The sequence below is a fragment of the Canis lupus genome, chromosome 8, assembly GCF_003254725.2.
Source record: "Canis lupus dingo isolate Sandy chromosome 8, ASM325472v2, whole genome shotgun sequence".
Classification (NCBI taxonomy): Eukaryota; Metazoa; Chordata; class Mammalia; order Carnivora; family Canidae; genus Canis; species Canis lupus.
This window is the reverse complement of record NC_064250.1, coordinates 46,620,011-46,634,875: the sequence shown is the minus strand read 5'-3', so window position 1 is coordinate 46,634,875 and position 14,865 is coordinate 46,620,011. Positions and strand designations below refer to the sequence as shown.

Genomic DNA, 14,865 nt, shown 5'->3' with positions numbered 1-14,865 from the left:
GCAAATAAAAACAAGTCAAGGGAAAAGAGCTGTACCCATCAAAATTTTGCACCAGAAAAATAAAACCTTACAAACTCTTTTTAATAGGTACAGTAAACCTAAAGATTATGACAGATCACAAACTACAGAAAAAGACCCAAATAATGTTCTTGTTAGAGCCACTTAAAATCCAACCTATATAATACATTTAGGAAATCACGAACTTCAATTATTTCACAATTTGTAAACTTTGGCTTTTGTCAGAAATAGTTGAGTCATTACCATCTAGTCTCCAGTCCCTATAGACATAGCCAACCAACAGCAAAAACAACATGAAGTCCAAGCTAGCTTCTAGTTAGAGGTGGTGAGGGTAAACTAATGGAAAGAAGTAAAATTTCTGACTGAATGCCATCTCTAAGGAAGCAGGCACACTTTCTTGAGGGGAAAAATAAAATGAATTCTCCACCTAGTTCTTGTGACATACTGAACTAATGTTTGACAGCTGTTCTACATAAAAACTGGAGCTCTGCCCACAGTGTGATAGTAGTACACGGCAGCAAGAATCGTGATAAAAGATGACGGATAAAAAAATAAATAAATAAAATTTAAAAAAAAAAAAAAAAAAAAAAAGGTGACGGAGAAGTGTGTCCAGAGAACATGAAGCCCAGAGAACCCTCTCACACAAAAGCTGAAGTCCTTAAGCAATGAGTAAGATTCACTTCAGATTTTTATTTGCAGACACAAAACTTAAAAATATTCTTTCTTTTAACCCCCTGCCCCAAGCCCCTTTGTTCTGCTTGTATGACTTGTATGGAAATGGTTTAAAGATACTGAGTGATCCATAAACTCCAAAGGCAGCTCAGAAACATGAATAAAGTTCTGCCTTTAGGGATTTTACAACCTAGATGAGGTCAACAAGCATGAAGTAAACATTTCTGAAGTGAAAAGGTAAGAATGATGCAACTCCTCTTATCTGTTATCAGTAGGAATTAAGATGCTTTATATGCGTTAATTTTGTAGATAATTAAAGCTTAAAAATTTTGTAGATAATTAAAGCTTAAAGTCCAAAAACTTCTTGTTGAGTAAAATTTTCTAAACTGCACTTTAAATATGTCAGTTATTTAAAGTGGAGTCAGACAAACATACCTCAAGGATATAATATAAACTCCCATGATCAATATAGGCCCTTTCAAAGACCCCAAGCTATCATGCTTGTTTGGTTTCTTTCACATAAGTTGCTCTAATTCTCCTACTACTCTTAGTCACTCATCATGGAGAACCTTGAATGCTTCGCCCCTTTCCACTGACATTCCCCCAAAAAGCCTATTGTCCTTTTGCAACCTTTCTTCACATTAAAAAAATTTCTTTTAAAAATAGTTTTCTTGGGCAGCCTGGGTAGTTCAGCAGGTTTAGCACCACCTTCAGCCCAGGGTGTGATCCTGGAGACCTGGGATCGAGTCCCACACCAGGCTCCCTGCACCGAGCCTGCTTCTCCCTCTGCCTGTGTCTGTGCCTCTCTCTCTCTCTCTCTGTCTCTCATGAATAAATAAATAAAATCTTAAAAAAAAAAAGTTTTCTTTTAAGGAGTGCTTGGGTGGCACAGTTGGTTAACCACCTGAGTCTTGGTTTTGGCTCTGGTCGTGATCTCAGGGTCGTGGGATCAGTCCCCCACATTGGGCTCCACATTTAGTGGAGAGTCTGCTTGATATTCTCTCCCTCCACCCCTCCACGCACCATGCTGTTTCTCTGTAAAATAAATAAATAAATCTGGGGAAAAAAGACTCCTCTGCCCCTCCACCCATTCACTCTCTCTAAAATAAATAAATAAATCCTTAAAAAATAACAAAAATTTAAAAATAAAGTTGTTTTTTTTAATTAAGAGATAACTATACTAAAGAACATCTGGAAAAAATAAAAGGGAAAAATCGCCATCACCGTTATTCTCCTTGTTTGCTTTTTCTTTTTTTTTTTAAAGATTTTATTTATTTATATTTATTATTCATGACAGAAACAGAGAGAGGCAGAGACACAGGCAGAGGGAGAAGCAGGCTCCATGCACGAAGCCCGACGTAGGACTCGATCCCAGGTCTCCAGGATCAGGCCCTGGGCTGAACGCAGCGCTAAACCGCTGAGCCACCCGGGCTGCCCTTGTTTTATTTTTCTGATACAGATGTAAAACAATGAATGGAACAGCTAAATATTAGTTGGACTATACTGCAGTGTCATGCATATTAGTTTAGTTCAGTCTTCCTATATAAGAGGTGGAAAAGCTTTTTCATATTCAGGGCTGCTCGTATATATAATACTACGTATTTTTCTTAATCTATTTCTAATTGAAAAAATACAAATAAATTTCACTTTTAAAAGGAAAGAATAATTCGCCAACTTAAAGCATTTCAACTATGCACCATAAACAAACTGAAGCTACAGTCCTGGAAAAAATATCTGAAAAGCACATAGCCAACATGAGATTAGCATCAAAATATACATTCCAACAAAATCAATAAAAGACAACCAAGGGCTGCCTGGTTGGCTCAGCGTTTGAGCAACTGCCTTTGGCTCAGGATGTGATCCCGTGGTCCTGGGATCAAGTCCCACATGGGGCTCCCTGCATGGAGCCTGCTTCTCCCTCTGCTTATGTCTCTGCCTCCCGCCCCCTGTTCCCCGTCTCTCTCATGAATAATAAAATCTTTTTAAAAAAATTTTTAAATAAATAAAATCTTAAAAAAAAAAAGCATAAGGAAAAAGGTTCCACCTTATTAGAATTTAGGGAAATACAATTAAAACAACATGAGGGGTCGTTTCAAACTCACCCAACTAACACACACTAAGACAATACCAATAATTGGTCGGGATGTTAAAAAAAAAAAAAAAAGGAAAATTGCTGTATGCTCTTGATATATAACCACTTTGGAAAGCATACTGGTAATCTCTAATATAGTTTAAGATCCATAGATCCAGGGGATCTCTGGGTGGCTCAGCGGTTTAGCCCCTGCCTTTGGCCCAGGGTGTGATCCTGGAGACCCGGGATCGAGTCCCACGTCAGGCTCCCTGCATGGATGGAGCCTGCATCTCCCTCTGCCTGCGTCTCTGCCTCTCTCTGTGTGTGTGTCTCTCTCATGAATAAATAAATAAAATCTTTAAAAAAAAAAAAAGAGATCCATAGATCCATATACCCAACCGCAGCAATTATCATTGAGAAACGCACACACGGGCAGAAGGATTAATGAATCAGAATGTTACTGCAATACTGTTGGTTACTATGAAAAACTGGAAACTACTAAATATTTATAACCAAAGATAGATTTTTATATATTTACAAAATAGAAAATGAAAAAATAGAGCTATATGCATTTATATACATAAATTCTAAAATCATGTCTCTTCTACAACACATACTCATACATTTAAAAAATGTGGGGATTTTCTTCTGCAACTTTCACATACAAACACATATACTTCACATACACTTTCAAAACATGCAGAATGATATATTAAATATTATTTATGTTCATATACTATACTACTATTCTGGGAAAAAAAGAAGAATGTGGGAGAGGTGCTTCAATTTTATCTGTAATTTCTTTTTGTTATATAACTAGGCCATCTGTCCAAATTAATTGCAAAATCTTGTTTTGTTAGGATTTTGCTTCCTGTCAGTTCAATATGTAACAGAAACAGAAAAAGCTTAGTGAAAATACTCCTCAAACACAACAAAGCATACACAGCAAATAAGATGTTGTGTGGTAGGTACGTCGGTGCTTATTACATACTTCCTATATATGCCTTAAATTATTTCACCAAAATTTTTTTTTTGAGAAATAAATATTTGGGTTAAAAAAAAAAAAAACAAAAACACTATTTTTCAGCTCTCTGACTAATCTCATCAAACTTAAATTCCCTGTATTGTGAATGAGATTACCTATAGTAGCCTACAAAAGGAAAACATCTCTGGGCTAAGGCAGCCCATCATGTATCTGCTAAGGATGGAAGAAGAATGAAGTCATGGGCAACATTTCACTTCTGGAAAGAAAAAATGTTTTAAATGTTATCTTCTATTTGAACATAAACAATGTATCATTGCAATAATACTTGAAGTTACACAACAAAGTCATCTAATTGATTTAGACTGGTTTAATCAGATCCAAAATAATTTCAATTTCATTATACTTCTGATAGGGTAATCAACTTGATCCTATTTTCTCAGGACTGTCCTAGTTTTAAACTGAAAGTCTTGTGTTCTAGGGACCTCTCAGTCTCAGGCATACCAGGACAGCTAGCAACACTAACTCCTGGTCACAACAAAACTGCTGAATTTATCTAGTAAATCATTTTAATTGTACAGATGGGAAAAATGAGGTACTAAGAATTAAATGATTGAAACCAACTAACACATAGCTATTTCAAATTACAACTAGATCAAAGTTAGTTCTTTCTTTTGAAGGACCTATTTATGTGTCACTCAGCCACAACCCCTAAATGCGAATCATCCGTATTCTTGAACAGTTTTCAATTCCGGTTAGCCTCATTTGTTTTTCCCAAACTCAAATGATTGCCGCATAATGGGATACTCCTGACTTTGAGGAAGATATTGAGTAGAGGAAAGGAATAGAAAGTCCACTTCTTTATATTGATACTGGTTAAATTCTGTAGGAAAGTTACTCTTTCCAGTTTCAAATATATTTTTAAATGAATGTTCATTTATTTTTGTAATATTTAATGTAAACAGCCTGTTGTATACTCTAGAGTATATATTCATAGATAAGCACCTTATTAGAGAAATTCAAAGGAGGGGAAGACCGAAGGAAAATCTGCTCTCTTATGATGAATGTTCCCAAAACATAACATTTGTGACAGTACCTTTCAGAGTCCAACACACTGACAACATTCAATATCTTAGTTTCCTTTCTTGAACAGTGTGGAAAGAAACTTTCCACATCTCTCAATTTCCTTGACTTCTCAACTAGCCACTGAGCAAATAAAGAAGAAATAAGCCTGATAAGGAGTTTTTATGCCTGCAGAGGCTTGTCTTCATGTGCTTGTATTTAACAAACCCAGTATCCAAGAGGAGAAATAAAAGAGCTGCTTTCAATTAATCCATGAAAACAGTCATCTACATTCAATTTAAATTTGGACTTACCCTCATTTTTTCATAACCAACCAAAGCATATACACAATGGCTTCTTTATAGCTAAAAAACTTAACAATGAGATTCTTTTCCTTTTTCTTTGTATTTTTTTTTTTAAAGTACACTGGTGCAAAATGAATATACAGACTTAGTATTTTCTTTCCCCCAAATTTTTTCATACAATATCTCCTTTCAGTATTAAGTAACATTTCTCCTGGGTAAGAGACATTGGAACAACAGAAAGAACATTAGAGGAAGTTTGAAATTAGAAAGCACATTTTATGTTCCAGGTCTGTCATTTAATTTTCTATGTGATCCTGGACAAGCATTTAAACTATTAAAAGGGAACAAGGGCACCTGCCTGGGTGGCTAGTTGGTTAAGTGTCTGACTCTTGATTTCAGCTAAGGTCATGATTTCAGGGTCCTGAGATAAAGCCCTGCCTCAGGGCTCCACATTCAGCAGAGAGCTGGCTGGAGGATTCTCTCCTCCTCCCTCCGCCCTGCCCCCTGCTCTCTCTCCACCTCCCCCAATTAAATAAGTAAATCTTAAAATAAAACAGAAATAATACCTATCCCATGGTAACTGGGAAGTATGAGAATGTATATAGAAGATCTTTTAAGTTGTAGAAGACACTTTTGAGAAGATAAATAAAAGATAATCTTATTCGATATCACATTATCAATGGCTAGGTTAAAATTAAATAAATCAGGCCTGATTTTCTAGGCAGTGATGCCCTATAAGATCTGGAAGGTACCACAGAGAACATTAGCACTAAGACTTACTAAAACTACATGAGTACATTCAGTTATCAATAAAAATCCTGTGTCAATTGTACTTCCTCTGTAGCACCCTTTATTTCAATTTATCAGTCACTAAGGTATAAAGGGGTGGGGGGGAGCAAACCAAAAAAAATACCATGAAAGCCCCACCAAACCTGAGTGTGAGGCATATAAGCAATTCTGCATCAACAATGGAGAACTCACTATGTGCCAAGCAGTGTTCTTGAAACTGAGGAAAACAGGTTTCCACAGTAGAAGGAGGCAGGTAAACACATCAAGTCAGTAGCATGCCAGAAATACTGATAAGTGCTAATGTAAAAGTAAAGCAGAGTCAGAGTATAAGGGCTGGCAGGGAAGGAAAGGGGGATTGAGGAAGGCAAGGCCTCGCTGATGAGGTGACCTAAATAAATCAAGTGAAGGGAGCCATGAGAAGAGTGGGAGAATAATCCAGGACCCAGAGACAAAACAGAGAAATCAGTGAGGGAAGAAGACAGAGATAGAGATGGCACAGGAGGATAAGGTTAAAATAAGACCTCAGACCAGATTTTATTCTGAGATGAGAGACCTTTGGGAGGTTTGGGACAGATAGGTGACATACACCTGTGTTTTTTTTGTTGTTGTTGTTGTTTTCAAAATTTGTTAGTTGTGGAATCTTTTGTTCAAATGGATCCACAGAAGATCAATATGTAAAAAGATTAATAGGAGCTGCTCTAGTTAAGGAAGGGGTACCCAGAGACTAAGTCAAGGCTACCCCCACTTTCCCTCTAAGTAACAGTTTAAAAATGATTACAAAGTCTGTAGTATCCAAACTACCAAAGAACTTCATAATCTGGCCTCATCCTAACTTTTCAAAAAGCTATTCCCAGGAAATAGCAAAAACAGAGCAAATCAAGCTGTTGTTACAAGTCTGCTGCCACAAAAATCAGTCTTTGTAACACCCATTATCCACCAAGTACCCAGGCAACAGCTCCTCATCTCTGCCTTCCCTCAAACACCCCTCAGGTTACATACTACCCTTTTCATCTTGTGTTTCCTTTCAGGGCTTCCCCTGATAATCATTTTAACTTGATTTCACTTGATTAAAAATGGTCTGGCAGTACGATGTGATCTGCTTCTGATGACATATCTCTGGATACAGCCTCCCTATTTATATTCTAGGAAATTCTTCCTTCACTAGTGTTATTTCTTCTATCAGTGATGACATCCCAGTTTGCTCTAATCTCACCCATCCATCAAAGCCTACTTTGTGAAGCTTTCCTCCTCACATTCTGACCCTTAATTGGAATTTTAAATATTAGTGTGAAGGGACCTTCCAGGCCATCTAGTTGGTGCTCTAGTTCACTGCTCATTCCATAGACTAACCCTCTGCAGATTTGGTTGGTAGTCTTCCAGCCTTTGTGACTGACAGCTGTTAGGGACAAGATAACACTATACCATAAGGCAGTCCACACCCTTTCAGATGCATAGTAAATTGTGAGACAATTCTTTTTTTTTTTTTTAATTGACCAAGAACCTACTTCCTTCTACTAGTGGTTCTGCCCTCTGGTTCTAATAAAGGAAAGTTTGACCCCACCCCATCCAACCTGTCGGATCCCTTACAGTCCCTAGCAGGCTGCGTAGCTTACAGTTGGCCTTGTGTTCCCCACAATTCTGGCTCCACCTCTAAAAATCCTACCCATTTCCCAGCCAACTATCTCACAGGCCACCTGTGGAGTCTACATTCAATCTGTAAGGATTAGCTAACAGAGTCAAGGGTAGATTTGAGGTCTGTGTCTCAGGCCACTGGTTGGTTACACCCCTTTCTTGATTCTCTCCCTTGAATTCTCTTAGGACTTCTATTCTTAGCCTTGCACTCATCACTGTGCGTTCATTCCGTCAATGAGCATTTACCGGGCACTGTCAGGAACCATGAAGGATAGTGAAAAAATAAAAGTAAATAAAATGTACTCAGCCCATGGACAAGTAAGAGCAAGATAGGTAAAATAATAGCTGGGGAAGCTGGAGAAGGCTTAAATGGAGGAGGTGATATCTGAGGCAGGGAGGAACTGTATCAACACCCATGTCTCACGCAGTCTTGTGTCCCCAGCACTAAGTGGAACAATGCTTTGGCATCAGTTGAAGTTCAGCAAATAGGTAAAGTTGGAAAAGTAAAGAAAGCCTGCTCAGTCCCCTCAGTCTCCACTGAAGATGAGGGAAGATGATCACTGAATCCAGAATTTGGCAAGGGCAGTTTTAGAGGCTGACACTGTACCTGGCTACGTACAGTATTGCTCAAGTGGTTGTCTTCGGACATCTGTGCATTCTGGAAGTAGGACAGGGGTGCAGGTAACTCTGTCATTGGAGCAACCGTATAGAAATACTTTTTCACAGAAAACAAAGCCTCTTGGGGTTCTGAAAGGGGAAAAAGAAAACAATCCTTTGTGCATTACAATTATACTCTTATTTTAAACACTTTCATAAATTATATTCAGCAAAAACAAACCTTTCTTTCATGTGTTCTCCTCCAGGCCAAGCTTTCTAAGGACCTCGCAGGCAGCTGTCACTTGCAGGCTCCCAGATTAGGTCTGAAATAGGATTTTACCAGGTCACCCAGAGTAAATCTATTCACACCATTCAAATACTTAGAATATTTTTATAATTGTAATTTGTAAACCAGAAATGTATTAAACTACCATCAACTACAAATGACAAACTTTTGTCAGCTCAAGATATCTCTTTGGTAATGAGGAGATCTACTTGAGAAACCAAATATTTTCAATCACAAAAAATATCTAATGATTTTAGATTTAGAGCCAAGAGAGCTAAGTATTAAAGAATGTTCTCATCAACATTCCTTTTTCTATGCTGACTAATCCAACCCAACCATTCCATCTCCATAAAATTGTTTAGTGCCTTTAATTTCACAAAATTCTATTATCTCATTTTACCCTGCCATCATGCCCCAAGCCAAGGTAAACAGGTAACATAACCTATTTCACAAAAGCAGAAGGGGACCTAAGTTCACGGACTTGCTTAAAATCACACAATTGGGCAGGCTGGGACAAAAATCCCAGATTCCTAAATCCCAGCCTTAGGTCTCTCCTTTGCATCCCGGCACAGCCTTATTTACACACATCATTTGGTCTCCTACAGTTCACTCAGTTTGGGGGGTGGGGGAGTGCACATTCCCATTTGCCTGTCTGCTTTAATTTCCATCAGCCAATTCTTTTAGATTTCAGCTTTGTTTTTTGAAATTAGTTTTAGAATTTAGTGATTCATCAGCTGCATATAATACCCAGTGCTCATTACATCAAGTGCCCTCCTTAATGCCCATCACTCAGTAACCCCCTCCCCCCACCTCCCCTCCAGCAACTCCCGGTTTGTTTCCTAGAGTTGCCTCCCCATGGTTTGCCTCCCCCTTAATTTTCATCTTTTTTTTAATCTTTCCTTCCCTTCCCCTATGTTCATCTGTTTGTTTCTTAAATTCCACGTAAGTGAAATCATAGTATTTGTCTTTCTGTGACTGACTTATTTCACTTAGCACAGTTATCTTCTAGTTCCATTCAATTTCCCTTTTCATAGAAAGTCCTCAGAAATACAGAAGGAAAGAAATCTGTTCGTATATTTAAGCAGTATTCTCATTCATACATAGTGACTAAAACAATACCACGTACACACTCACATGAAAGTATTTTGTCAAAGTTCTGTTTCATTTTCACTTTCAACTTCAGGATCCTTGACCCTCTAAATACTCTACTTTTTATATTTAGTGATTTTTCAACAAAAACACAGAAAGCAAATTTAAAAAAAAAAAAGGAAAGTAATTTTTTCCTCTAGTATTGAATTCAAATTAACCCCTAATTACCTATATCTAGACCATTCAAACCATGACAAATTTTTAATCAAGACATGCTTCCCTTCTGCCCTACATACTTTTATATACTATGCCAACCTTTCTCCTCCCTTCCAGCTTCAGCCCATGGTTAGCTGACATGGGATCAAGGGATTGCAAATTATTACTAAGACATAAGTAAGTTTGTTTTAAAAATAAAGTGAATTAGGGGATCCCTGGGTGGCGCAGTGGTTTAGCGCCTGCCTTTGGCCCAGGGCGCGATCCTGGAGACCCGGGATCGAATCCCACGTCAGGCTCCCAGTGCATGGAGCCTGCTTCTCCCTCTGCCTGTGTCTCTGCCTCTCTCTCTCTCTCTCTGTGACTATCATAAATAAATAAAAATTAAAAAAAAAATTTAAAAAAAATAAAAATAAAAATAAAGTGAATTAAAAATAAATAAATAAAAATAAAGTGAATTAAAAATACAAATAGAGACAACACTTTTATGAGGATCATTTGCTTGAAGGGGGTACGTGGGGGAACTTCTGGAGGTATTGGTAATGTTTTGTTTCTTGGTCTGGGTGCTAGTTACACCGGAATTTTCAGTCTGTGAAAACGCACTGAGTTATACCCCTATGATCTGTGGACACTGCTACATACTTCAATTAAAAACTTCAGAGATTTTTGTGGAAGTAAACCTATATTTATGGTTATTCACACCATTAGTCCTGACTTTTAAAATGAATAAAATTAAGACTGGAAAGCATGTATGTTAACTTACCCAAAAGAAAGGTGGAATGCCAATAGAAGAGATACAACTTCTAAGTACAGTAAGTATTCAGCACAAATGTTCTGACCTATGCTTCTAAGATTTTTAAAAGCTGATTATCTAATTGAAATTTTAACATTAATGTAGCATTAATAATCAGCAAACAGAGCACATATTCCCTTCTTTTCCAGAAAAACATTTAGTACAGTACTTACTACCTCAGCTAAACCAGAAATGCCATAGGATGGCAAATAGAAAAAGCTGCATTTGGCTACTTATACTGGCTGCCCTAAAGATTATATCATATCAGTTGAAGGACACCTCTATTACAAAAAAATCGTCAGAAATGTCATTAATAGGGACGCCTGGATGGCTCAGCAGTTAGGTATCTGACTTTGCTCAGATTGTGATCCTGGAGTCCCAGGATCGAGTCCCATATCGGGCTCCCTGCATGAAGCCAGCTTCTCCCTCTGCCTATGTCTGTCTGTCTCTCTTTGTGTGTCTCTCATGAATAAATAAAATCTTAAAAAAAAAAAGTCATTGATATTCTTATATGATTCCTTCAGAAACAAAATAACAAGACAGCGTTAGCCAAATGAAACAGGCAAAGAGCAGCAAAGGGCCCTGCAGGCAAAAATAAATAAAAGAAATAAATATATTACATTTACAGATAAAATAAGAGAAGAAAAGTGATTGTCCATTTATTCAATAGGAGTTTATTGGATGTCTATATCAAAACTCAGAGACAGTCACTGAAAGGATTTACCTAATTATTTTCACTTCACCCACCCTACATATGAAAACAATGAAGCACACAGGAGTTTACTAACTTGCCGAAGGTCACATCCAGTAAGCAATGGAGCAAAGTAAAGGCTCACATAGTATGCACTATGTTGCCTCTGTGTAAAACTCCATCCCTGCTCTTTGGACATTTACAATGAGTTATATACTGAGCTAGGGGGAAAAAGTATATAGACAGAGAGACCTGATTCTTATCACTACTAAAACTGCTGCTTAGAAGTAAATACAATCTTTGAAAAAGCAGTACATGTGATCTTAAACTTTAATGATCGATCTAACTAAAATAAAAACTGACGTGTCAAAAGCATTCTCAATATATAATCCTAGTACTTATTAAAAAAAATAAGTTGTAATGAGAATCTAGTCATTTTATCTTTGAATCTGGTCATTTTAATGTAAGTAGTCTCCATTATTAAGCCTTATGCTTATAGAATCTGTTCAGCTACTACAAGAAACCACACAAACTGGTTATCATACTGGAGCTTTCTCAATCTTATGAGAAACACCAATAATGCAGTAGTCACTTTAGAATATCCCAATAGTATTTTCAAAGGCACAACCTGTATTTACATGTGAAAACTAAGGGTCACAAAAGTGAAAGAATTTGGTACTGCTTGATTATGAGGCAAATAACACCAGACCAATTCCAGAATCTGTTGCCCAGGCCAGGTCTTTTCCAGTTCAATTAGAGAAAACTTATGCTTCCACTGATGCTTTGAAGACCATAATGCTCCAGGGTGACCCTCCCTGGCAGAGCTGCTCTTTACATGGAGCTCAGTAGGAAGCAGAAGCAAGCAACAGGGGCTAAGTCTTTAGTCAGGCCTGGTGAACAAACAAACATTGTTGGTACAAAGAAAGGCACAGGCAAAGCCTGATTTGATTCTGGTCCAGTAACAGCTGAAAACAATTGATGACTGCATGAAGGAGGCCAGAAGTCTCCCTGTCCAGGCAGCATGGCAAAGGACACTAGTTGATTTTATAACATTCTTAGCATTCTTACCCTGAGAACAAAAAAAGATAGCTGTTGGGAAGTGAGGATCTTGTGACCTGGATTGCACAGGGAGTAAGGCTGGAAGCAGATTTTGTGGTTTTCTCTCTTTGGCCACCTGCTAAAGATTTTCTGAGATTGACAGAGCATAACACTCTAATTCACTGCCATCCATTTCTTTTTTCTCAAGACACTTGCTCAATCAGATAAAAGGAAACAGAAATCCTTCTCTGATGGATGACTACAATTGCTATTATACACAAAGAAACTTAAAAAACCCAGGAAAAGGGCAGCCCAGGTGGCTCAGAAGTTTAGCGCTGCCTTCAGCCCAGGGCGTGACCCTGGAGACTCGGGATGGAGTCCCATGTCAGGGTCCCTGCATGGAGCCTGCTTCTCGGTCTCTCTCTCTCTCTCTCTCTCTCGGATAAATAAATAAAATCTTAAAAAAAACAAAAAACAGGAAAACACAAATAATTTCAAAGCTTAGATTGATGAAGGTAAATCTATCTAATAGAAAAACCTACCCATCAGCACTTCAGGAAGTATCAAGGAACAAAGCTTAGAATTCCAAAATAAGGGGCAGCCCTGGTGGCACATCCTGGGGTGTGATCCTGGAGACCCAGGATCGAGTCCCACATCGGGCTCCCTGCATGGAGCCTGCTTCTCCCTCTCCCTGTGTCTCTGCCTCTCTCCCTCATGTGTCTATGAATAAATAAATAAATAAATCTTTAAAAAAAAAAAGGAATTCCAAAATAAGTTTATTAAAAATCCCATTTAAGGAAGCATCAACAGAAATGGACACACCATCCCTAAACCTCAAAATCTTACAACATGGTTACTTAATTACAGATACTATTTTTTTTTCCACTGTCAGAGATAAATGTAAACAAAACTTGTATTCCACAAAAACAAACAAGTTTTATGAGACTTTTTATCATGATCTTCTCCAGCACAAAGAGCTGGTGCTTTAATGACTCTACCCACTTGAGTAGTTTCTTCTTCACTTAGAAAACCATCAAGGGTAGCCCTGGTTGGCTCAGTGGTTTAGCGCCCAGCCCAGGGCGTAATCCTGGAGACCAGGGATCGAGTCCCACGTCGGGCTCTCTCCATGAGGCCTGCTTCTCCCACTGCCTGTGTCCCTGCGCCTCCCTCTCTCTCTCATGAATAAATAAAATCTTAAGAAAAAAAAAAAAAAAAACATCAAAAGTGAAAAAGAAAGGTGTGTGTGTGTGGGGGGGTACACCTGAGTAATTCAGTGTGTTGAGCAGCTAATTCTTGATTTTGGCTTACATCAAGATCTCAGGGTCTTAGGGCCCCTCAGACTCAGGGCTCCATGCTCAGCAGGGAACCTGCTTGAAAATTCTCTCTCCCTCTCCCTTCCCCCCACCACATGTTCATGTGGCTCGCTTTCTAAAATAAATAAATCGGGATCCCTGGGTGGCGCAGCGGTTTAGCGCCTGCCTTTGGCCCAGGGCGCGATCCTGGAGACCCGGGATCGAATCCCACGTTGGGCTTCCGGTGCAAGGAGCCTGCTTCTCCCTCTGCCTATGTCTCTGCCTCTCTCTCTGTGACTATCATAAATAAATAAAAATTAAAAAAATAAAATAAATAAATAAATCTTTTATTTTAATGGGATATATTAAAAAAAAAAAAAGAAAACCACCAAAAGTATTTTTTTTAATATCTCTGTACTGTGAGGCTAAGAAGTTTTTAAGTACCAAATGGGCTTGTGATTTATTCTTTTTCCATGAAAGTATTTAATCAGCTTTGATGTTACCTTGACAGCTTCCTTCTGTATAGGCAGCCTAAGTTCTGACTGTATGGATGGGCTGGGAGAGCCTCTATTTGAGTTTTAAAAGCTCACATCCAACAATAAATGTAACCAATCTGCAAACTGCATTAATAATTAAAAATAATTTGAAATTAACTTAAAATTTCAAGAATATATGCTAGAAAGACTCCTCTGAATTTTAAGAGACTGGGGAGCAAATAATTTCCCCAGCCTTACAAGAGGCTTTGTGAAGGTGGCAGACTCTAAAAAGAGCAAGGAGAGTGATAGTTATTTGATTTTTTTTTTTCTTCCTTCCATCCCACTCTACTTCTGTGAGCCATCTGTGGCAGATTAGATTATTATTCAGCAAATATTCCCTCCCTCCCCCAGCATCCCTGAGGGAGAAATATACTTTTCCATTCCAGTGATGCTCGGCTTGGTTCAGAGACCTGCTTTTGGCTTCAAGGTGGGTGCAGCCTACTAGCCACAATCATCTGACTTGCTTTGGTCAAAAAGATCTTAGCAGATGTGGCACAAGCAGATACCTGAACTGTGCTTCTGCAGTTGGACTTATCTTCTTTTATTTCTGCTGTTGCCTTAAGAAAAGCCTACCATGGGTAGCCACTGGCCCTTCAGCCTGGGCCCCAGAATAAAACATGCAAAGCAGAACTGCCCTGGCTGATCCACAGTCCTACACCTCCAAGCAAAGCCTTGAGTAAGAACAAATATTCTGAGGCACCGAGTTTGGGGAGGTCTGTTATGTAGTTACTGTAATTGTTTTTAAATAATGGTTACCTGGGTTCAGAACAATGAAAATGAAGGAAGACTGACAAATCTA

At 38.4% G+C, this 14,865-nt stretch overlaps 1 protein-coding gene across 5 annotated transcripts in view; it reads right to left on the bottom strand.

Moving 5' to 3' along the window:
* Nucleotides 1–14,865, bottom strand: part of PSEN1 (presenilin 1) — a 79,423-nt gene that overhangs the window by 60,492 nt on the left and 4,066 nt on the right. For 3 of the 5 annotated variants that reach the window (XM_025444152.3, XM_025444153.3, XM_025444154.3), the window contains exons 2-3: nucleotides 8,370–8,451; nucleotides 8,139–8,278 (exon numbers count right to left, since the gene is read on the bottom strand). In XM_025444152.3, coding sequence (XP_025299937.1) covers nucleotides 8,139–8,225 — 87 coding nt within the window. In that variant the 5' untranslated portion in view covers nucleotides 8,226–8,278; nucleotides 8,370–8,451. The remainder of the gene's footprint in view (nucleotides 1–8,138; nucleotides 8,279–8,369; nucleotides 8,452–14,865) is intronic. The other 2 variants (XM_025444155.3, XM_049113692.1) reach the window with 1 other exon arrangement.